The sequence below is a fragment of the Hyla sarda genome, chromosome 7, assembly GCF_029499605.1.
Source record: "Hyla sarda isolate aHylSar1 chromosome 7, aHylSar1.hap1, whole genome shotgun sequence".
Lineage (NCBI taxonomy): Eukaryota > Metazoa > Chordata > Amphibia > Anura > Hylidae > Hyla > Hyla sarda.
The window spans coordinates 228,708,540-228,734,779 of NC_079195.1; the positions used below are offsets into that span (position 1 = coordinate 228,708,540).

Here is a 26,240-nt window from a genome sequence, read left to right on the forward strand (position 1 = left end):
ATATCTACTATAATACTGCTCATATATACAAGGATATAACTACTATAATACTGCTCCTATATACAAGAATATATCTACTATAATACTGCTCCTATATACAAGAATATAACTACTATAATACTGCCTCCTATATACAAGAATATAACTACTATAATACTGTCTCCTATATACAAGAATATAACTACTATAATACTGCTCCTAAATACAAGAATATAACTACTATAATACTGCTCCTATATACAAGAATATAACTACTATAATACTGCCCCTATATACAAGAATATAAATACTATAATACTGCTCCTATATACAAGAATATAACTACTATAATACTGCTCCTATATACAAGAATATAACTACTATAATACAGCTCCTATATACAAGAATATAACTACTATAATACTGCTCCTATATACAAGAATATAACTACTATAATACTGCCCCTATATACAAGAATATAACTACTATAATACTGCTCCTATATACAAGAATATAACTACTATAATACTGCTCCTATATACAAGAATATATCTACTATAATACTGCTCATATATACAAGGATATAACTACTATAATACTGCTCCTATATACAAGAATATATCTACTATAATACTGCTCCTATATACAAGAATATAACTACTATAATACTGCCTCCTATATACAAGAATATAACTACTATAATACTGCTCCTATATACAAGACTATAACTACTATAATACTGCTCCTATATACAAGAATATAACTACTATAATACTGCTCCTATATACAAGAATATAACTACTATAATACTGCTCCTATATACAAGAATATAACTACTATAATACTGCTCCTATATACAAGAATATAACTACTATAATACTGCTCCTATATACAAGAATATAACTACTATAATACTGCCTCCTATATACAAGAATATAACTACTATAATACTGCTCCTATATACAAGAATATAACTATGATTGGCAGCTGATCGCGCGGGGGGGGGGGGGGGGTACCTCAGTGAGGAGCTCAGGTCGTCTTCAAACTGTATTTCTCCCGTCTAAACAGCAGAATCACTGGGCACTAAGTGATGGGACGCTGTGATGGCGGCCATATTGGTTTGTCGTCCACCTTTTCCATAGACGGCCGATGAGACTCGTGGGGGTTCCTGTCAGAAACATAAAAGCCTCTTGTAAACTTTCCCAATAAATCCTTTCACAACTTAAGTTACTAAACGCTTTCAACACGGATTAAAAATAATAATAATAAAGTAAGCGAAGGTGAGTGCGAATGGAGGAAAAGACGCAGGTGCACAAACAGTGATACGAGCGGAGGCCGGCGAGACGGTGACCTGGTAATAAGCCTTTCCATGACTCGGTTTCCCAGGTAGGAGTCTTCGTCTTCTCGGTCGTTCGCGGGTGGTGAATGATTTAAGCACCGGCGCGGCGTGTGAGGAGCCATTATGGCCTCCGCCGCGTGCCGCCACGTAGATGATGAAGGAGCAATAAATCTGTCACTTATTTGGGTAGAGGAATAGAATAATTTCTAATAAATGTCGCCGTCACCTCCTAAAAACCCTTATATGTCACAGAAAAAAATGTTTCACGTGGATCTGTCGCAGGGCGGAAGCGGAGACCGCACGCAAATGTTTCATAGGACCGACTAAAATACAGATATAAGGCTCCAGAGGGCAGTGTTTTCCATATAGTGTGTGTCCAGCTGTTGCAAAACTACAACTCCCAGCATGCCCGGACAGCCAACGGCTGTCCGGGCATGCTGGGAGTTGTAGATTTGCAACAGCTGGAGACACACTGTTTGAAAAACACAGCCAAAGGGGCTTATTTGTATGTGGTATAGGCACACGGACATCATAGAGGCAATCATTTCCCTTATTATTATTAAATAATAAAATAAATAAAGTCGCCATACGGTGTATGTGGATACAGTGGGGATCAAAAGTTTGGGCACCCCAGGTAAAAATTTGCATTAATGTGCATAAAGAAGCCAAGGAAAGATGGAAAAATCTCCAAAAGGCATCAAATTACAGATTAGACATTCTTATAATATGTCACCAAAATTTAGATTTTATTTCCATCATTTACACTTTCAAAATAACAGAAAACAAAAAAATGGCGTTTGCAAAAGTTTGGGCACCCTGCAGAATTTATAGCATGCACTGTCCCCTTTGCAAAGCTGAGACCTGTCAGTGTCATGGATTGTTCTCAATCATCATCTGGGAAGACCAGGTGATGTCAATCTCAAAGGTTTTAAATGCCCAGACTCATCTGACCTTGCCCCAACAATCAGCACCATGGGTTCTTCTAAGCAGTTGTCTAGAAATCTGAAACTGAAAATAGTTGACGCTCACAAAGCTGGAGAAGGCTATAAGAAGATAGCAAAACGTTTTCAGATGTCAATATCCTCTGTTTGGAATGTAATTAACAAATGGCAGTCATCAGCACAGTGGAAGTTAAAGCAAGATCTGGAAGACCAAGAAAAATATCAAACAGAACAGCTCGCAGGATTGTGAGAAAAACAATTCAAAACCCACGTTTGACTGCACAATCCCTCCAGAAAGATCTGGCAGACACTGGAGGTGTGGTACACTATTCCACTATAAAGAGATACTTGTACAAATATGGTCTTCATGGAAGAGTCATCAGAAGAAAACCTCTTCTACGTCCTCACCACAAATATCAGCGTTTGAACTTTGCAAATGAACATATAGACAAGCCTGAATTTATAGCATGCACTGTCCCCTTTGCAAAGCTGAGACCTGTCAGTGTCATGGATTGTTCTCAATCATCATCTGGGAAGACCAGGTGATGTCAATCTCAAACGTTTTAAATGCCCAGACTCATCTGACCTTGCCCCAACAATCAGCACCATGGGTTCTTCTAAGCAGTTGTCTAGAAATCTGAAACTGAAAATAGTTGACGCTCACAAAGCTGGAGAAGGCTATAAGAAGATAGCAAAATGTTTTCATATGTCAATATCCACTGTACGGAATGTAATTAAGAAATGGCAGTCATCAGCACAGTGGAAGTTAAAGCAAGATCTGGAAGACTAAGCAGTTGTCTAGAAATCTGAAACTGAAAATAGTTGACGCTCACAAAGCTGGAGAAGGCTATAAGAAGATAGCAAAATGTTTTCAGGTGTCAATATCCTCTGTTTGGAATGTAATTAACAAATGGCAGTCATCAGCACAGTGGAAGTTAAAGCAAGATCTGGAAGACCAAGAAAAATATCAAACAGAACAGCTCGCAGGATTGTGAGAAAAACAATTCAAAACCCACGTTTGACTGCGCAATCCCTCCAGAAAGATCTGGCAGACACTGGAGTTGTCGTACACTATTCCACTATAAAGAGATACTTGTACAAATATGGTCTTCATGGAAGAGTCATCAGAAGAAAACCTCTTCTACGTCCTCACCACAAATATCAGCGTTCGAACTTTGCAAATGAACATATAGACAAGCCTGATGCATTTTGGAAACAAGTTCTGTGGAACGATGAGGTTAAAATTGAACTTTTTGGCATGAATGAGGAAAGGTACGTTTGGATAAGAAGGGGAACAGAATTTAATGAAAAGAACCTCTGTCCAACTGTTAAGCATGGGGGTGGATCAATCATGCTTTGGGGTTGTATTGCAGCCAGTGGCACAGGGAACATCTCACGAATAGAAGGAAAAATGGATTCAATAAAATTTCAGCAAATTTTGGATGCTAACTTGATGCCATCTGTGAAAAAGCTGAAGTTAAAGAGAGGATGGCTTCTACAAATGGATAATGATCCTAAACACACCTCGAAATCCATGGGGGATTACATCAAGAGGCGTAAACTGAAGGTTTTGCCATGACCTTCACAATCTACTGACCTCAACATAATTGAAAATCTATGGATAGACCTTAAAAGAGCAGTGCGTGACAGACAGCCCAGAAATCTCAAAGAACTGGAAGACTTTTGTAAGGAAGAATGGGCAAAGATACCTCAAACAAGAATTGAAAGACTCTTGGCTGCTACAAAAAGCGTTTACAAGCTGTGATACTTGCCAAAGGGGTCAGTACAAGATATTAACTCTGCAGGGTGCCCAAACTTTTGAAGACTTTTGCAAACTTTTTTGTTTTCTGTTATTTTGAAAGTGTAAATGATGGAAATAAAATGTAACTTTTGGTGACATATTATAAGAATGTCTAATCTGTAATTTGATGCCTTTTGGAGATTTTTCCATCTTTCCTTGGCTTCTTTATGCACATTAATACAAATTGTTACCTGGGGGGCCCAAACTTTTCATCCCCACTGTAATGGTACCATACTGAGCAGATTCATGCTGCTATGCTGTAGATATGATGAATGCCACTGTGCAGTCTACATAGATAATGCTGCTATATACCATATGTATAAGTAATGTTACCATACAGTGTACATAAATAATGCTCCATTTTGTAAATGTAACTGATGCTGTGTATGTAGATTATTCTGCCATATTGTTTTCATGACTAATGCCGATACACAGTGTACTTAGAGAATACTGTTATATTGTAGCAATAACTAATGCTGCCGTACCTAATGATACCTAATTAAGGTCACCATAGAGTATGCATAATAAATGCTGCCATATCATACCCATAGCTTATGCCATGTAAAATGTACATAGATAATGCTGCCATATCATACCCATAGCTAATGCCATGTATAATGTACATTGATAATGCTGCCATATCATACCCATAGCTAATGCCATGTATAATGTACATAGATAATGCTGCCATATCATACCCATAGCTAATGCCATGTATAATGTACATAGATAATGCTGCCATATCATACCCATAGCTAATGCCATGTATAATGTACATAGATAATGCTGCCATATCATACCCATAGCTAATGCCATGTATAATGTACATAGATAATGCTGCCATATTGCTCCTAATGAACATTTGTAATAACTTCATTATGCAGTATAATAATAATGTTGCTAAACTGTACACATAACTAATGTCACTGTACGCTACACATAGATAATGCTGCTATGCTCCTCATATCCTGTTCACATATCCTGACCTCATATCCCGACCTCATATCCCAACCCCAAATCTCATCTTCATATACCTATGCCAAATCCCCTCATATCCTGACCTCATATCCTGACCTCATATCCTGTCCTCATATCCCGATCTCATATCCTGTCCACATATCTTGACCTCTTATCCCGTCCTTATATCCCGTCCTTATATCCTGACCTCATATCTTGACCTCATATTCCGACCTCATATCCCGTCCTTATATCCTGACCTCATATCCCGTGTTTATATCCTGTCCACATATCTTGACCTCATATTCCGATCTCATATCCGGTCCTCATATCCTGTCCTTATATCCCATCCTCATATCCAGTCCTAATATCCTGACCTCATATCCCATCCTCATATCCAGTCCTTATATCCTGACCTCATATCCTGACCTCATATACCGTCCTTATATCCTGACCTCATATCCAGTCCTTGTGTGATTTGCAAGCCAGACCGATACACAAAAAGGGTAGAAAATAAAAGGAGTGTGGTTAAATTGTGGGTGTGGCATGCGGGGAGGGTGTGGCCAGACTGACACATTCACCAGGAGCTTGTGGAGTGAGGTACTGGAAGTCCTATATACTTGTATGAGACAAAAACCCCATCCTTCACATATGCGAGTAGGTTAGGGGTTAATTTAACTATTATATATTTTCATTTTACATATAAGTAACATGTGACCAAGTATTATGGAAATATCTCCAGCCATTTGGAAGTTATACAGTAACATATATTTCCCATAGACTTGTATGGGACTTTACACAAAAACCCCGCCCCTGGCAAATGGGGGTGAGTAAGGGTTAAATCACCTATCCTATGTTTGTTGTTGACATATAAGTATCACAAATACATTTTCTTTGTCCATTTTCTGGTAAAATAATAGGAGTTATTACAAAGTACAATTGGTCACATAAAAAAACAAGCCTCGAGTGTCTGTGGGTGGAAAAGCAAAAGCGCAAAAATTAAAGATGGCTGCGCCCTCGAGGGGTTAAATCTTGCGGAGATTGGGGTCTGGTAAGTCTCACTGTGCAGGAGTCTGGTTCCGGAGCCCTTTATGTATCCTCCATGTATATAGCGGAGCGGGCACTCACTAGGTGGGATGGCACGTTGGCGTCTGCCGGTGAGGTCATAGGAGCCTGTACACACTCAGGTTACCCAGCGCTTAATGCGGCCACAGACACCGCGGCTCCTGCCCAGATCCCTGTGTAACTGAGACCCCCGGGGAGGGTCCGGGCCCCGCACATCTCTCTGGACCGGCTGGTTTGGTGTCACATTCTTCTTTGCCGTTCATCAGGAATCAGCTAAATGCAGAGTTCAGCTCTGAGGCTCGGGCTTTGGGATAAGGGCATTCAAAAGAACCCCCGAAATACAGATACCCAGGAAAGAGTCTGTGAATTAGAGGTTTGGGATTGTCCCGGATATGGAGCAAAATGGTAACTACAAGTTTTCAAAATGATGTAAAAAGCTGAAGAATTTCTGTTACCACTAGGTGGCAGCATAGAGTGTGCGTCTCTAAAGAAGAGGATACAATGTAGAGATGAGAACAGATTACATCAGTGTTTCCCAACCAGGGTGCCTCCAGCTGATGCAGAACTACAACTCCCAGCATACCGGGACAGTTGTTGGCCATTGGGAGTTGTAGTTTTGCAGGGTGTTATTTATCTGATCCTGGAAGCCAAGTTCATTCAATTACAAGATGAAAGGGACAGGAAAGACAGAAATAGGAGAGATCACCGGAATGTCGGGAACTGTCATGTGACCCATAAGGGGAACTCTGAGGGGAATTTATCATTGTATTTAGAGCTTTTTTTGTTTGTATTTTTTAATGCAAAAATTTGTGCAAAAGTTTTTTTTTGCGTTTTTATTTTGATTTTTTTGCACAAAATCTGATTTCATTCATCTGAATTCTTCATAGCCATGTCTACGGTTAAGTTTACCATAGAGCACTTCTAACTGTAGAATCGAATTTATTGACTGGGTTTTTTTAAATGCAAAAAAATGCGCAAAAGCACTTATACACCACCTCGGAGGACACGTACCAAAGTGTCAGAAAGCATCTGAGAATGTGAAACTTGTGTTCCCCTTTGTATTTTGGAAACATAATATATTAACTATTTTGGGACAGTTATGACTACTACTCCCATCATGGACAGACTTTGCTCATGATAGGAGTTATAGTCCAGGGGCTGAGGGGCAGATCGCACTGGGTCATTCTCCATAGACCCGCTGCGATCCGCATTTAACAACTGTAAAAGCCGGCGGCACATGCAGCTACACTGCACTCCCGGCGGGGAATACTGTATTCAGCTGTCATCATTCATAATCCCCGCTTCCGTGAGACAGGAGCTCTGATAGGTGAAAAGCTATTCACCAATTAGAGCCCCTGTCTCCCGGCGGTGGGGATTATGAGCGGTGTATACAGGAGCCGGCAGGGAGCGTAGCACAGTTAATAAATGCGGATCGCAGCGGGTCTCTGGAGAATGACCTGCTGCAATCTGTCCCTCAGCCCCTGGACTATAACTCCCATCATGGACAGAGTCCATCCCATGATGGGAGTAGTTTTAGTACCGCAGCACTGAGGGATGGCACTTGCACATCCCCCAGCTGCGGGACTTTTAGGACTACTACTCCCATCTTGGACAGACTCCGTCCATGATGGGAGTTATAGTCTAGGCTGGGGCAGATCGCAGCAGGTCATTCTAAAGAAACCCGCTGCGATCCACTTTTATAAAGTTAATAAGCCGGCGGCACATGCGGCTCCACTGCACTCGGCGCCAGCTCCAGGCGGGGAATACTGTATACGCTCTCATAATTCATAATCGCCACCGCCAGGGAAGGGAGTTCTGATTGGTGAATAGCTATTCACCAATCAGAGCTCCAGTCTCCCAGCGGCGGCGATTATGAATTGTGAGAGATGTATACAGGAGCCTGGAGCCAGCGGGGAGCACAGTGTAGACGCATGTGCCGCCGCCTTGTTAACTTAATAAATGTGGATTGCAGCGTCTCTCAGCAGAATGACCTGCTGCGATCTGTACCTCCATCCATGATGGGAGTTATAGTAAAGGGGCTTAGTCTGTCCATGATGGGAGTAGTAGTCCTAAAAGTCCTGCAGCTGGGGGATGTTCAAGTGCCATCCCTCAGCGCTGCAGTACTACAATTACTCCCATCATAAAACAGACTCGGTCCCATGATGGGAGTAGTAGTCCAAGGGCAGAGGGACAAATCGAGCTACACAGTCCAGGCCGGACTCTGTTATCATTATGCATTTTGCATAATGGGAACAGAGCCTTTCTGACAGTGTGTTCCCAAACAGGGAGACTCCAGTTGTTGCTTAACTACAGCCCCCATGATGGGAGTTGTAGTTTAGCAACAATTGGATGCTCCCTGTTTAGGAACACGCTGCATTATGTGCACTTTCCCCAGGGGAGAGCGCAAAAAATGTACTAACCCATATTTCTTGTTTTTCTTTTCTTCTCATTTCAGATACCTGAATGCGGAGGACTACGTCAGATTCGGTGGATTGTGATGATGAACAGCATTTTTTTTTATTTCAATAAAATGGTTAACGAGGGCTGTGGGGGAGTGTTTTTTTAAATAAATTTTTTTTCAATGTGTTGTGTTTTTATAATTGAATTTTCAGGCTTAGTAGTGGAAGCCATCTTATAGACAGAATCCATTACTAAGCCAGGACTTAGCATTAGCCCCAAAAATCAGCTAACGCTAACCTCCAATTATAACCCTGGTACCCACCACCACAGGAAGAGCCGTTACCAACAGGCCCGGAGCGTCAAAAATAGCGCTCCTGGGCCTAGGCGGTAACAGGCTGTCGTTATTTTGGCTGGGGAGGGCAAGCAACAATGGTCCTCATCCACCCTGGTAACATCAGGCTGTTTCTGCTTGGAACCTTAAACGTTTTTTGTTTGTTTGTTTGTTTTTTTAAATAAAAAAAATTAAAAACCTGTGTGGTTCCCCCATTTTTTCATTATCAGCCAATACCATCAGGCAGCAACATCCTGATGTTACCAGGGTGGACGAGGACCATTGTTACTGGCCCCTCCCCAGATATGAGATAGATATGAGATAGATAGGAGTTAGATAGATAGATAGATAGATAGATAGATAGATATGAGATAGATAGACGTAAGATACACAGATACATGCTGGGAGTTGTAGTTTCACAACACATGGAGGCACCCTGGTTAGGAAACACTGACATACACAGTAAGTTCTTGAGGATGAGCCGGTAAAGTAGCAGAAATAACTACAATAGTAAACAATCATCCCCTTCATTCAGGGAACAATAATCACCATTAACTGTAGGATATTCTGTCTATGAAGGTGAAACTCTGGAGATCAGTAACTATTGTGTCCGGTGTGCTCCATGTGCAGGAGACAATACTTCATTGTGTTACCCCGAAACTGGCATTGTGTGGGCGCCGACCCCCGGACTATTGTAATGATAATTCACACAAGTGGCTGATTCAATTTTTGAAGAACTAATAGCCTCTATCTATCTATCTATCTATCTATCATCTATCTATCTCATATATATCTATCTCATATCTATCTATCTATCTCATATCTATCTATCTATCATCTATCTATCTATCTATCTCATATCTATCTATCTCATATCTATCTATCTCATATCTATCTCATATCTATCTATCTATCTATCTCATATCTATCTATCTCATATCTATCTATCTCATATCTATCTCATATCTTTCTAATATATATCATCCCAATTATAGGATGTCTCCTCAATGTCTACCACTAGATGGCATAATTACCCAATTTTTTAACCAAAAATTCCATACTAACAACTTTTTCTGGACCTTCTGCCTCCCATAGTGAGATGCTCTCAGTTTCTGTTAACTTCACTGTTCTTAATTCCCCCCCATATTGGTTCACTATCCTCATATCAACTACATTTCTTATTAACAAATTGATCAGAGTGTTACTGCTACATGATTTATATGGTGTCAATTGAGGGAAATGGGCAGTATTATAGTAAATATTCTTATATATAAGAGCAGTATTATAGTAGTTATATTCTTGTATATAGGAGCAGTATTATAGTAGTTATATTCTTGTACATAGGGAACAGTATTATAGTAGTTATATTCTTGTATATAGGAGCAGTATTATAGTAGTTATATTCTTGTATATAGGGGGCAGTATTATAGTAGTTATATTCTTGTATATAGGAGCAGTATTATAGTAGTTATATTCTTGTATATAGGAGGCAGTGTTATAGTAGTTATATTCTTGTATATAGGAGCAGTATTATAGTAGTTATATTCTTGTATATAGGAGCAGTATTATAGTAGTTATATTCATGTATATAGAAGCAGTATTATAGTAGTTATATTCTTGTATATAGGAGGCAGTGTTATAGTAGTTATATTCTTGCATATAGGAGCAGTATTATAGTAGTTATAGTCTTGTATATAGGAGCAGAATTATAGTTGGTATATTCTTGTATATAGGAGCAGTATTATAGTAGTTATATTCTTGTATATAGGAGGCAGTATTATAGTAGTTATATTCTTGTATATAGGAGCAGTATTATAGTAGTTATATTCTTGTATATAGGGGCAGTATTATAGTAGTTATATTCCTGTATATAGTAGCAGTATTATAGTAGTTACATTCTTGTATATAGGAACATTATTATACTAGTTATATTCTTGTATATAGGAGCAGTATTATAGTAGTTATATTCTTGTATATAGGAGCAGTATTATAGTAGTTATATTCTTGTACATAGGAGCAGTATTATAGTAGTTATATTCTTGTATATAGGAGGCAGTATTATAGTAGTTATATTCTTGTATATAGGAGCAGTATTATAGTAGTTATATTCTTGTATATAGGAGCAGTATTATAGTAGGTATATTCTTGTATATAGTAGCAGTTTTATAGTAGTTATATTCTTGTATATAGGGGCAGTTTTATAGTAGTTATATTCTTGTATATAGGAGCAGTATTATAGTAGTTATATGCTTGTATATAGGAGGCAGTATTATAGTAGTTATATTCTTGTATATAGGAGGCAGTATTATAGTAGTTATATTCTTGTATATAGGAGCAGTATTATAGGAGTTATATTCTTGTATATAGGAGCAGTATTATAGTAGTTATATTCTTGTATATAGGAGCAGTATTATAGTAGTTATATTCTTGTCTATAGGAGCAGTATTATAGTAGTTATATTCTTGTATATAGGAACAGTATTATAGTAGTTATATTCTTGTATATAGGGGGCAGTATTATAGTAGTTATATTCTTGTATATAGGGGCAGTATTATAGCAGTTATATTCTTGTATATAGGAGCAGTATTATAGTAGTTATATTCTTGTATATAGGAGCAGTATTATAGTAGTTATATTCTTGTATATAGGAGCAGTATTATAGTAGTTATATTCTTGTATATAGGAGTAGTATTATAGTAGTTATATTTTTGTACATTAGATGCGGTATTATGATAATCTCAGTTTGTCAGGTGAGCAGCTGAATATGAGGTGATCGTTCAGGGTAAATCCTCTGATGTTCCTGGGCAGATCGTTGCTCTTGGATGTGAGATGATTTAATTGCTCAGGAAAACAACCCATTAAAAATCCTTTAAAGTAAAGAGTCAATGACTGCGCTGAGTGAACTGTGGGGCCCCCACTCGGCTGTATTCTCGCTGTGACTGCGCAGGTTTTGCTGTATACAGAGGACGGGTGAGATGATGACGGTCTCGTCTAGTTTGGGGAAGCGTCTGCATGTTTGCTCCGGTCCTTTCAGTTCCTGTTTTCATTCTCATACAAGTCATACAGTAATGGGATAAAACATCACTTAATCTCAGTGCTTAAACTTATAAGTCAGTTTTCCCAACCAGGGTGCCTCCAGCTGATGCAAGACCACCACTCCCAGCATACCCGGACAGCTGTTGGCCATTGGGAGTTGTAGTTTTGCAGGGTGTTATTTATGTGATCCTGGAAGCCAAGTTCACTCAATTACAAGATGAAAGGGAAATGAAAGACAGAAATAGGAGAGATCACCGGAATGTCCGGAACTGTCATGTGACCCATAATGGGAACTCTGCCCCTATATACCGAGATATGGAGCCGAATATGTATCTTATAGGGGAGGTTCACTATGAAACCCAATAATTTCAGGGAGGACAAGTATCCACACTTAAGATACTTGTTATAGATAAATAGATAGATATGAGATGAATAGATAGATAGATAGATAGATAGATAGATAGATATGATATGATATAGATATGAGATAGATAGATATTAGCTAGATAGATAGATAGATAGATATGAGATAGATAGATAAATAGATAGATATGAGATAGATAGATATGTAATAGATATGAGATAAATAGATATGAGATAGATAGATTGATAGACAGATATTAGATAGATAGATAGATAAATAGATAGAAATTAGATATATATGAGATAAATAGATATGTGATAGATATGAGATAGATGGATATGAGATAGATAGATATGAGATAGATGGATATGAGATCGATCGATAGATAGATAGATATGAGAGATAGATAGATATGAGATAAATAGATAGATATGAAATAGATAGAAAAGACATAGAAAGAAAGATAAATTATATATATATTAGGAGATTTTGCAGTTATTGTTGTCTTTACACTCAAAAATCCATTTGTATGCACTAAACTCCAAAGCTCCCCCTAGTGGTGGCTGCAGGTAGCCACAAATTTATCATGGATCTCTTTGGCTGTAAATCATAAGTAAAGAACAGATTTCCATTGGATAGAAATGACGACACATGATCATTGATCCGTCTGCTGTGATTTGTTTGGAGCAGACGAGTTATTGATGGTCACCTTAGGGGGTTATCTTCTATCTTTCTCTGACTTGTAGATGATCTGCTCTGTATCTCTCTTGGTGTCTCCAGTCATTGTCCTTTTGCCCTCAGATCAGTGACATCTCTGATCCTTTCAGACAAGGCTGCGGGCAGGAAGGGGTTAACGTGTCCTGCTGGAGGAGATCAGGAGTTCCTTTATCTGCAGGGTGTCACAGGAATCCTGCCCCGGCCATTGATATTTTAGCAGATTTCCTTTTCTTCCTTGTAGGATTCAGCTAATTGTTTTAGTGTTATTGATGGTCGGAGGAGATAAGGTGAGGGGGACCTCCGGGAGGGAATTCCTGAGACGTTTCTGACAAGTGGCTGCAAGTCACTGGGGGCCCGATGGGAGCAAATTCATAGAAGAAGAAATATGTAAATATAGAAGAAAAGGATCAATGTCATCAGACGCCCACAATGGGCAATACGGGCCCCGGGGGCATCAGGTCCTCCATGTTGGAACAGGATCATGTAAACATTAAAGGGGTACTCCGGTTATGGGTATAGGTGATAAGTGTCTGATCATGGGGGGTCTGACCGCTGGGACTCCCTCAGGAGTGTCGACCTGATCAGCCAATCATCAGCTGAGGCAGGACATCGCTGCGGCCGGTGATTGGTGGTGCGGCCCGTCACTGCTGAGACCAGCGCTCCGAGGTATGAGACGAGCCTAGGGTTGCCATCTGGCCAGTATTTTACAGCACAGCCGGTATTTTGGCCACCCTGCCGCTATTTATCCAACTAATCCTCCAACTCCTGGAATGTTGCACCATAACCTATACCAGTATTTCCCAAGCAGAGCACCTCCAGCTGTTGCAAAACTACAACTCCCAGCATGCCCGGACAGCCAACGGCTGTCCGGGCATGCTGGGAGTTGTAGTTTTGCAACAGCTGGAGGCACCTCTGGTTGGGAAACACTGACCTATACTATATACTACTATAAAGTCCAATATGCTGGGAGTTGTAGTTTTGCAACAACTGGAGGCACCCCTGGTTGGGAAACATTGACCTATACTATATACTACTATAAAGTTCAACATGCTGGGAGTTGTCGTTTTGCAACAGCTGGAGGCACCCCTGGTTGAGAAACACTGACCTATACTATATACTACTATAAAGTCCAACATGCTGGAAGTTATAGTTTTGCAACAGCTGGAGGCACCCCTTGTTGGGAAACACTGAACTATACTATATACTACTATAAAGTCCAACATGCTGGGAGTCGTAGTTTTGCAACAGCTGGAGGCACCCCTGGTTGGGAAACACTATCCTATACTATATACTACTATATACTCCAACATGCTGGGAGTTGTAGTTGTGCAACAGCTGGAAGCACCCCTGGTTGGGAAACACTGACCTATACTATATGCTACTATTAAGTCCAACATGCTGGGAGTTGTAATGTTGCAACAGCTGGAGGCACCCCTGGTTGAGAAACACTGACCTATACTGTATACTACTATATAGTCCAACATGATGGGAGTTGCAGTTTTGCAACAGCTGGGGGCACCCCTGGTTGGAAAACACTGACCTATACTATATACTACTATATAGTCCAACATGCTGGGAGTTGTAGTTTTGCAACAGCTGGAGGAACCCCTGGTTGGGAACACTGACCTATACTGTATACTACTATAAAGGCCAACATGCTGGGAGTTGTAGTTTTGCAACAGCTGGAGGAACCCCTGGTTGGGAACACTGACCTATACTGTATACTACTATAAAGGCCAACATGCTGGGAGTTGTAGTTTTGCAACAGCTGGAGGAACCCCTGGTTGGGAACACTGACCTATACTGTATACTACTATAAAGTCCAACATGCTGGGAGTTGTAGTTTTGCAACTTCAGGGAAATCTTTGCCTTACATGGTGGCACTTTTAGCTTAGCATTACTGTGCAGGTTATTTCTAAGGGGATTGTATCAGACACATCTGGCACCGCTTATCTCTGGAGGAGAAATGAATTGTATGTAGATCCTATAGGGATCAATGGGATTTGTCGCCTTTGTCTTTGGTTTCTGTGTATATAATTACACACAACCTACACCAGTCCAGTGCACCATTCCCTGATACATTGTAACGCTCGTTCTGCTACGTTGTAATGCTATAGGCTGCGTTCACACGGCCGTCTAGACCTGTCCCGTTCTTCTCCCGTCAAAAATAAAAACGGATTTAAAAAAAAAGGACAATAACAGTTACAAACGGATGTTATCCATTTGTATCCATTATTTTTTGCATTCTCAGAAGTGAAAGCGGATCAAAAAACGGAATGAAAAAAATGGATGCAAACAGATGAGTACCCCTAGACATCTTATCGGGGGGGGGGGGGGGTGCATGCGGCGCACCCACCTGTTCCGGAAGCGCTGGAGGGTCCCATCCCATAGACTTGTATTGAGGGGACGGGGGCGTGACATCACACGGGGGCGGAGTCGTGACGTTACGGACTTCTGTTCCGGTGGTCGGGATCCAGAACCTCCAGCACTTCTGGAGCAGAAAGAGGTGGGTGCCGCATGCTATATTGCGGGGGTCCCCAGCGGCGGGACCCCCCCCCCCCCCCCCGATCAGACATCTTAAGATGTCCTAAGATGTCTAGGGCTGGAGCACCCCTTTAAAGGCTCATCCGTTTTCCATAAACTTCAATGTTAAATTTACTGTGTCCGTTTTTTTCAAAGGGAGAAAAAATACTGCATGCACCGTCTTTTCTCCCTAAAAAAAAACAAAAAATGGAAAAGAGCGCAGACGGGTACAAATGTGAAAGGATTGTAAAAAAAAAATCCCATTGACATCAATTGGACTATTTTACAACCGTTTGTAATCTGTTTACAAGCAGCAAAAATGGAACCGAAACGGAGAAAAAAAAAACGGGGACAGACGGCCGCGTGAACGCACCCATAGTAATAACTGCGCTGGAAACCACAAGTTCCACAGGTGACTCATCCCACCCAAACCAGTGGGGGGGGGAAATGTCCAAACTGAGGAACCGAGGCTTTTATAAGAGGTTCCTTATAAATACTGGCTGGAGACTGAGATAGTCGCCGACCAGAATGCCGCCCCCTCCCCCAGAGCCTGCATGTTAGCTCAGCAGAATGCGCATGAAGGAGAGATAGGCAGTCGCCATTGACTTCTGATGCCCCTTATCTCTGGGGGGGATCAGGGATCCAGACATGTCAGACATTGTTTGGGCCTGTGGAGCGAACTGCAACCTGTCTAGTGATGCAATGCAAATCTCTCACCTGTTCTGCTGGTTTGTTACAATGTATCAGTGTGAAAAAAAAACAACAATTAAAAAAAATATATATATATATATATCAGTCTCGATCTCACATAGCAATGCAATACAAATCTCTCACCTGTTCAGCTGGTTTGTTACAATGTATCAGTGCAAAATATATAAATATATATCAGTCTGGAGCTACCGTAGCATTGCCGCCTAGACCAGTGATGTCGCGAGGACTCCCAGGTGTACCATGGCAGTCCAGTGGGAAAGGTGCTGACTGGACACACTAGGACCCCTGTGGGGTATAATCACTGCAGGGATCCTAGCGCGTCCTAGCAGTAGGGTCTCCATTGGCTTCTGGCCTCTAGTGACTCTGCATGTGGCCACTAGAGGCCGGGAACGTCACTTCTCCTTGGATGCACATAAGGAAGTCATTATGCCGTCATGTTGGTAAAGATGTTTACTGCCTCTAGTGGCCGCGAGAAGAAGCTGAAGACTTCGGTGAAGGCAGGGGAGCCAAGGTAAGTTCCAAACTACAGGGGGGTGCCTTTATACAGGGGAAAAAGCTCCCTCCGTAGGGTCCTATATACAGGGGCAAAACTCTATTCAAGGGGTCCTATCTACAGGGTGGTCCTATGTACAGGGGCAAAAGCTCCCTCCATGGGGTCCTATATACATGGGTGCAAATTACCTACAGTGGGGTCGTATATACAGGGGCAAAAGCTCTTTCCATGGTGTCCTATCTACAGGGTGGTCCTATGTACAGGGGAAAAAGCTCTTTCCATGGTGTCCTATCTACAGGGTGGTCCTATATACAGGGGCAAAAGCTCTTTCCATGGGGTCCTATCTACAGGGTGGTCCTATATACAGGGGCAAAAGCTCCCTCCGTAGGGTCCTATATACAGGGGGGCAAACTTACGACAGGGGGTTCCTATGTACAGGGCGGATAAGTACTGGAAGGATTTTTAGAAGAATAGAAGTAATTTACAAATCTGTTTACAGAGGTCCCCAACCATTGTGCCTCCAGCTGTTGCAAAACTTTAACTCCCAGCATGCCTGGACAGCCGTTGGCTGTCCAGGCATGCTGGGAGTTGAAGTTTTGCAACATCTGGAGGGCCACAGTTTGAGACCACTAAAGGACCTAGATGGAGACATAGCGGCTGATGTCTATCAGGGTCCTCCGCAGCCTCAGGAGTCTAGACAGAGAGAGCGTCCTATGGCTCCTCATAATGGACGTCTCAGAAGTCACCAGGATCACACTCAGGTCATCCAGACTCCACTCACCAGGACCCGGCGACCTACCTGAGGAGCACCAACAACCCTGCGAGGAACAACATGTTGACTTAGACTTGATTGACATCTCCAGAAGTGAGAAACCAAAGTCATTTCTAGGTCAGTGAGAAAGAGAAATACTGAGTTATGTTTATCCAAAGAGATTTATAGGTTAGATGGAATAATACACAGTGCAGAATAGTGAGCGCAGCTCTGGAGTATAATACAGGATATAACTCAGGATCAGTACAGGATAAGTAATGTAATGTATGTACACAGTGACCTCACCAGCAGAAAAGTGCGTACAGCTCTGGAGTATAATACAGGATATAACTCAGGATCAGTACAGGATAAGTAATGTAATGTATGTACACAGTGATCTCCCCAGCAGAATAGTGAGTACAGCTCTGGAGTATAATACAGGATATAACTCAGGATCAGTACAGGATAAGTAATGTAATGTATGCACACAGTGACCTCACCAGCAGAATAGTGAGTACAGCTCTGGAGTATAATACAGGATATAACTCAGGATCAGTACAGGATAAGTAATGTAATGTATGTACACAGTGACCTCACCAGCAGAATAGTGAGTGCAGCACTGGAGTATAATACAGTATATAACTCAGGATCAGTACAGGATAAGTAATGTAATGTATGTACACAGTGAGCTCACCAGCAGAATAGTGAGTACAGCTCTGAAGTATAATACAGGATATAACTCCGGATCAGTACAGGTTAAGTAATGTAATGTATGTACACAGTGACCTCACCAGCAGAATAGTGAGTACAGCTCTGGAGAATAATACAGGATATAAGTCAGGATCAGTACAGGATAAGTAATGTAATGTATGTACACAGTGACCTCACCAGCAGAATAGTGAGTACAGCTCTGGAGTATAATACAGGATATAAGTCAGGATCAGTACAGGATAAGTAATGTAATGTATGTGCACAGTGACCTCACCAGCAGAATAGTGAGTACAGCTCTGGAGTATAATACAGGATATAACTCAGGATCAGTACAGGATAAGTAATGTCATGTATGTACACAGTGACCTCACCAGCAGAATAGTGAGTACAGCTCTGGAGTATAATACAGGATATCACTCAGGATCAGTACAGGATAAGTAATGTAATGTATGTACACAGTGACCCCACCAGCAGAATAGTGAGTACAGCTCTGGAGTATAATACAGGATATAAGTCAGGATCAGTACAGGATAAGTAATGTAATGTATGTACACAGTGACCTCACCAGCAGAATAGTGAGTACAGCTCTGGAGTATAATACAGGATATCACTCAGGATCAGTACAGGATAAGTAATGTAATGTATGTACACAGTGACCCCACCAGCAGAATAGTGAGTACAGCTCTGGAGTATAATACAGGATATAAGTCAGGATCAGTACAGGATAAGTAATGTAATGTATGTACACAGTGACCTCACCAGCAGAATAGTGAGTACAGCTCTGGAGTATAATACAGGATATAACTCAGGATCAGTACAGGATAAGTAATGTAATGTATGTGCACAGTGACCTCACCAGCAGAATAGTGAGTACAGCTCTGGAGTATAATACAGGATATAACTCAGGATCAGTACAGGATAAGTAATGTCATGTATGTACACAGTGACCTCACCAGCAGAATAGTGAGTACAGCTCTGGAGTATAATACAGGATATCACTCAGGTAATATCAGTACAGATGACTTAGTTTTATGACATTATTGCAGCATATACTATCAGTACTGTTGCCCTTTGTTATGTCCCTGTGATGAGTTGAATATCTTATTTACCTTGTGAGTAATTTATATAACCTACAGATATCTCTCTGATTCCGCCTTATCCTGTTGTGTGACTCATTGTTGATGCACCTTGTATACTTTATTCTTCATATACTTTCATACACTTACAATATTTGTCATTTATTGCTTGTTTGTCCTTAGTTTATAGGTATTTGCAGTGATACACAGGACACATATACAGAGGACACAAATACACAGGACACATATACAGAGGACACAAATACACAGGACACATATACACAGTACACATATATAGAGGACACATATACAGAGGACACATATACAGGGGAAACATATACAGAGGACACAAATACACAGGACACATATACACAGGACACATATACACAGGACACATATACAGAGGACACAAATACACAGGACACATATACAGAGGACACAAATACACAGGACACATATACACAGTACACATATATAGAGGACACATATACAGAGGACACATATACAGGGGAAACATATACAGAGGACACAAATACACAGGACACATATACAGAGGACACATATACAGAGGACACATATACACAGGACACATATACACAGGACACATATACAGAGGACACATATACACAGGACACATATACACAGGACACATATACACAGGACACATATACAGAGGACACATACACAGGACACATATATACAGGACACATATACATGGGACACATATACAGAGGACACATATACAGAGGACACATATACAGAGGTCACATATACACAGGACACATATACAGAGGACACATATACAGAGGACACATATACAGAGGGTACATATACACAGCACACATATACACAGGACACATATACAGAGGACACATATACAGAGAACACATATACAGAGGACACATATACAGAGGGTACATATACACAGCACACATATACACAGGACACATATACAGAGGACACATATACACAGGACACATACACACGGGACACATATACAGAGGACACATATCCAGAAGTCACATATACACAGGACACATATACACAGGACACATATACAGAGGACACATATACACAGGACACATATACAGAGGACACATATACAGAGGACACATATACAGAGGACACATATACACAAGAAGCGTATACAGAGGACACATATACACAGGACACATATACAGAGGACACATATACACAGGACACATATACCCAGGACACATATACCCAGGACACATATACACAGGATACATATACACAGGACACATATACACAGTACACATATACAGAGGACACATATACAGAGCTCACATATACACAGGACACATATACAGTGGACACATATACACAGGACACATATACACGGGACACATATACAGAGGACACATATACACAGGACACATATACACAGGACACATATACACTGGACACATATACAGAGGACACATATACAGAGCTCACATATACACAGGACACATATACAGTGGACACATATACACAGGACACATATACACGGGACACATATACAGAGGACACATATACACAGGACACATATACACAGGACACATATACACTGGACACATATACACAGGACACATATACACAGGACACATATACACAGGACACATATAAACAGTACACATATACACAGGACACATATACACTGTATACAGTAACAGTCAGAGACAACCTATTGATGTTCTGTATTCAGCCTCAGTGACCTGGGGAGCAGCGCCCTGGTAGGTGACTTAGGTAAACACAATGTACAGAGGCTGTAAACCTGTTGTATTGTAATACTATAGTTAATGAGTATATAACACTAGATTACCTGAAGCTATGGGTGTTAACCCTTTTGTAACCAGGAGACAACGGCTCCATTCTACCTGTGACTTCTCTTCATGGCAACGTAGAAAGCAACAACCAGCTGCCTGCCAACTGCTATTACACTACAACTACCAGCATGCCCAAGCAACACAGTCTGTATAATTTCTGGCCTGCTGAGGCTTGTAGTGCTATATCATTCTTAGATATGAGTATAACCTGATGTCAAAGCACACACAGCAACCTGGACTACAACACCCAGCATAACCTTATCATCCAAACTGCATAAAAATACAGTATCAGAATCGTGTGCACCCTGACAGCTGTGCCCACTGGAGAACTACATACTCCAGCCAGTCTTGCCACCTTTATTGTTACTTTTAGTTAATTATTATTACTATAATTTTTTTTTTGTATTATTATTTTTCTATTACTTAGCCTTATAATAATATAGACTTATACTTCCACTGCTCATTTTTTAAGAATTATTATTTTTTCTTTATTATGACTTAGAATTCCACAATACATTTCTATTACTATTATTACATCATTAATTAATTTATTTATTTATTTACTTATTTGTTTATTTATTTTTTTTTAATTTTTTTCTTTATTATTACTTACACTTAGAATACCACGACCCATTTTTGTATCATGTTTTGTTCTTTATTACGACTTACACTTATAATATAGACTTAGAATTCAACAATCAGTTTTTATTATCATTATTAATATATTTTTTCCCTTTATTATTACTTAGAATTATACTATAGACTTAACATTCCACAACCCATTTTTTTGCATTTTTCTAAATTTCCACAATAAATTTTTATTACTATTATTAATAATAAATTAATTAATTAATGTATTTATTTGTTTGTTTGTTTTCTTTTATTCTAACTCATACTTAATAATTATAAGACTTAATAATAATATAGATTTATAATTCCAAAACCCATTTTAAGTATTATTATTATTTATTATTACTTATACTCTATATTACTTATAATATAGACTAATAATTCCACAACCCATTTTTAGTATTATTATTATTTATTCTTTATTATTACTTATACTCTATATTACTTTATAATATAGACTAATAATTCCACAACTCATTTATTATTATTTTTTCCTTTTTTTTTTCTTTATTATTGCTTAGGCCTCTAATATAGTCTTAAAATTCCACAACCCATTTTTAGTATTATTATTATTTATTCTTTATTATTACTCATACTCTATATTACTTTATAATATAGACTAATAATTCCACAACTCATTTATTATTATTTTTTTTTCTTTATTATTGCTTAGACCTCTAATATAGCCTTAAAATTCCACAACCCATTTTTAGTATTATTATTATTTATTCTTTATTATTACTCATACTCTATATTACTTTATAATATAGACTAATAATTCCACAACTCATTTATTATTTTTTTTTCTTTATTATTGCTTAGACCTCTAATATAGCCTTAAAATTCCACAACCCATTTTTAGTATTATTATTATTTATTATTACTTATACTCTATATTACTTTATAATATAAACGAATAATTCCACAACTCATTTATCATTATTTTCCTTTTTTATTATTATTTATTATTTTCCTATTTTTTTTCCTTTTTCTTTTCTTTATTATTGCTTAGACCTCTAATATAGTCTTAAAATTCCACAACCCAGCTACAGAAGCAAGTGCCCAAGACCCAGCAGTGAAAGTGTTAATGGCCCAGCCTCTTGACGTGCCAGCAGAAGGTGCTCCTTACAGGTTTCTACATGCATGGCATCAAGAAGAAGAAGAAGAAAACACACACACATAAGAGATTTACATTTCTGGGTGTCCTGCTACAAGAACAGCCCCAGTCCCCTCCCCAAACTTGCTACCTGCCCTCTATAAGGAGACTAGGTGAGAAGGTTTGTCACTTTGTAGGAGGAGTTTCTTTTTTTTTTTTTTTAGAGTTTACACTAAGTTGCAAAAAAAAAAAAAAAAGTTTGTGTGCAATTCTCAAGTGTAACCGCTAGGGGAGCTCTTTCCATTCTTTTGAGCCGAACGCAGCCCTGGATTTCAATTCTGTCTGCTGGAAACAAATGTGCTCTTAATTATCATATGTATAAGTGAGTTTCAGGAAGGGGGCTGAACAAGTCGAATCCCATCAGAGCCAAGAGCAGGCAGTCACTATTCAGGGGGCTGGAAACCAGAGCTGTGGAATAAAAAGTGCAAGAGGAGCAGGACTGAGCAGCAGCAGAGCAGAAGCTTCTTTATCTGCACAACTCCCTCAGCCTTTGTGCAGGAGAAGCCTGGAGCTCTGGGCACGATCACCCCCAGCCCCCCTGGATCCTTGGATTGTACCCCCCTAACCCCCCTGGATCACCCTCTAACAACTTTCCAAAAACTTTTCCAAACTTTTATTTTTGTGCTATAACTGGGAGGAAAAAAAAAACATCCTAAACAGGAAAAGGGACTTTGTACTCTGGGGACTGTCAGCAGGAGAGAGGGCAAAGTCAGAGGAGTGACAGCAGAGAGAGAGGGCAAAGCTGGGCAGCCTGGATCTCAAGAAGATAGTCTCCAGTTGCTCCACCAGCATGCAGAACTACAAGTATGACAAGGCTATGGTGCCAGAGAGCAGGAATGGGGGCAGCACCACCCTGAACAACAATAATGGCACCGGCAACTGCAAGAAGATCCTCCTCATCTTCCTGGATCTATTCTGCCTTATAGTCGGTAAGTCGAGGCTTGGGTTTCCCTTTAAACCTGGGGAGGGGAGGGGAAGGGGGGGGGGGGGCTGTCACTGTCTGTAGAGTCCTGCAGTAGTCTTTCTCCTAACTTGTGACTCTCTAGTTGCTGCAAAACTACAACTCCCAGCATGCCCTGACAGCCGAAGACTGTCAGGGCATGCTGGGAGTTGTAGTTTTGCAGTACCTGGGGTGTCCCAGGTTGGGGGGTTCACTTCTCTCTGGCACTTACTCCTCTGACAATGCAAATAGTCCTTGATATTATTATTATTATTTTTATTATTATTGTTATTATCATCATCAGTAGTATTATTTTATATATTTTTTTTAATCTCTCTTTTTTTCATTATATCAAGTTTGCATTGTATATTATTGTGCATTATACTCCTATTGTATTATGCATACACTGTCACTGTCTGTAGAGTCTTGGAGTAGTCTTTCTCCTAACTTGTGACTCTCGGGTTGCTGCAAAACTACAACTCCCAGCATGCCCCGATAGCCGAAGGCTGTCAGGGCATGCTGGGAGTTGTAGTTTTGCAGTACCTGAGGTGTCCCAGGTTGAGGGGTTCACTTCTCTCTGGCACTTACTCCTCTGACAATGCAAATAGTCCCTGATATTATTATTATTTTTATTATTATTGTTATTATCATCATTATCATTATTATTTTATATAATTATATTTTGTATCTCTTTTTTTGCATTATATCAAGTTTGCATTGTACATTATTGTGCATTATACTCCTATTGTATTAAGCATACACTGTCACTGCCTGTAGAGTCCTGTAGTAGTCTTTCTCCTAACTTGTGACTCTCTAGTTGCTGCAAAACTATAACTCCCAGCATGCCCTGACAGCCGAAGGCTGTCAGGGCATGCTGGGAGTTGTAGTTTTTCAGTAGCTGGGGTGTCCAAGGTTAGGGGGTTCACTTCTCTCTGGCACTTACTCCTCTGACAATGCAAATAGTCCCTGATATTTATATTATTATTTAATATTATTATTTTTTTAAATCTATATAATTTTTTTTATCTATTTGTTGCATTATATCAAGTTTGCATTGTATATGATTGTGCATTATACTCCTATTGCATTATGCATTACATGGCATTGTATAATATTGTACATTCTATTCAGTTTGCATTACCCTCTATTAGGCATTGCATTCTGGTTGCATTGTACAATATGGTGCATGTTACATTTTTGTTTGCATTCTATTATATTTTGTATTCTGTTCTGTTTGCATGGTCTAATATTGTGCATTACGTTGTGTTTGCACCACATATGTTGCATTATATTATACCATGCATAACATTGTGTTTACATTGCATAATATTGTGCATTATATTGTGTTTGCATTGTATATTATTTCCAGCACTAAACTATATCTGCATTATATCCTGTTTGCATTGTGTAGTATTGTGCAGTACATAGTGTTTGCACTATATTATATATATATATATATATATATATATATATTTTTTTTTTATTTTATTTTTTTTTTTTCATTTTATTCTGTTTGCATTGCATATTATTGTGCATCATAGTCTACTTGCATTGTACAGTATAATCCTGTGTTTGCATGGTCTATTTGGCATGCCATTATATTTCGCCTTGATTTGTGTTTGCATTGTTTAATATGTTGCAATATCTTTGCTTTATATACTATGTTGCATTATACTGTACTTCTATGTAATTGTTTGCATTACACCCCTACTTTGACATCAGGCCATACTTTTAGTGTAGTCTTGTGCTCATCTGGTTCCACAGTCTCAGTGTTATTCACCTTTTACACATTATTTTCATTCCCCTTCCTTATTTTCAGTAAATATATTTTTTTTTGTGTGTAAGGAAAATGTGATGTGCAACATTGTATCCTGCTTCACTTTCTGCAAACTTTCACTGAAGGTTCCAATCCCCTGGTGGATCTGCAGTGTTGAGTTTCACTTTGTGGTGTAAATTGTCACAGCCCAAAAAAAAAAAAAAAAAAAAAAAAAGGGAAAGTGTGTGATTAATATGTGGAAAGCACCCAACAAAATCCTGATCTACCGGTTATTGTGTCCTGAAGATGCCATTGATTTAGATTTGTTGGGTTTCTTGCCATATGGACCCTGCGGACATAGATGGAGCGGAACTACAACGCCCAGCTGTATATGGCATTCATTATGGTCGAACCATCTGCTGGGAGTGTTTGCTTTTTGTGTGTTTGTGTATGTTTAGATTGTAGCTTTTGCTGTATATACTATACAGATGAAGTTGTACACACTACGGTGTGGTCCTAGTCTGTATAAGGGAGAGGCGCAACTAGTGCAACCCTCCTTAACCAGCTGTTGCAAAACTACAACTCCCAGCATGCCCCGACCGCCTTAGGTCAGCATTCCCTAACCAGTGTATCTCCAGGTGTTGCAAAACTACAACTCCCAGCATGACCGGACAGCCTTTGGTCAGTTTGCCCCAATTAGTGTGCCTCCAGCTGTTGCAAAACTACAACTCCCA

General features: G+C 39.7%; 1 protein-coding gene across 2 annotated transcripts in view; it reads left to right on the forward strand.

Annotated features, from left to right (window-relative positions):
- The first annotated feature begins 23,179 nt into the window (after positions 1–23,179).
- PLPP3 (phospholipid phosphatase 3) overlaps positions 23,180–26,240 on the forward strand; it is a 77,328-nt gene continuing 74,267 nt past the window's right edge. The window contains exon 1 of one of the 2 annotated variants that reach the window (XM_056533007.1): positions 23,180–23,739. In XM_056533007.1, the coding sequence (XP_056388982.1) occupies positions 23,601–23,739 (139 nt within the window). In that variant the 5' untranslated portion in view covers positions 23,180–23,600. The remainder of the gene's footprint in view (positions 23,740–26,240) is intronic. The other variant, XM_056533006.1, reaches the window with a different exon arrangement.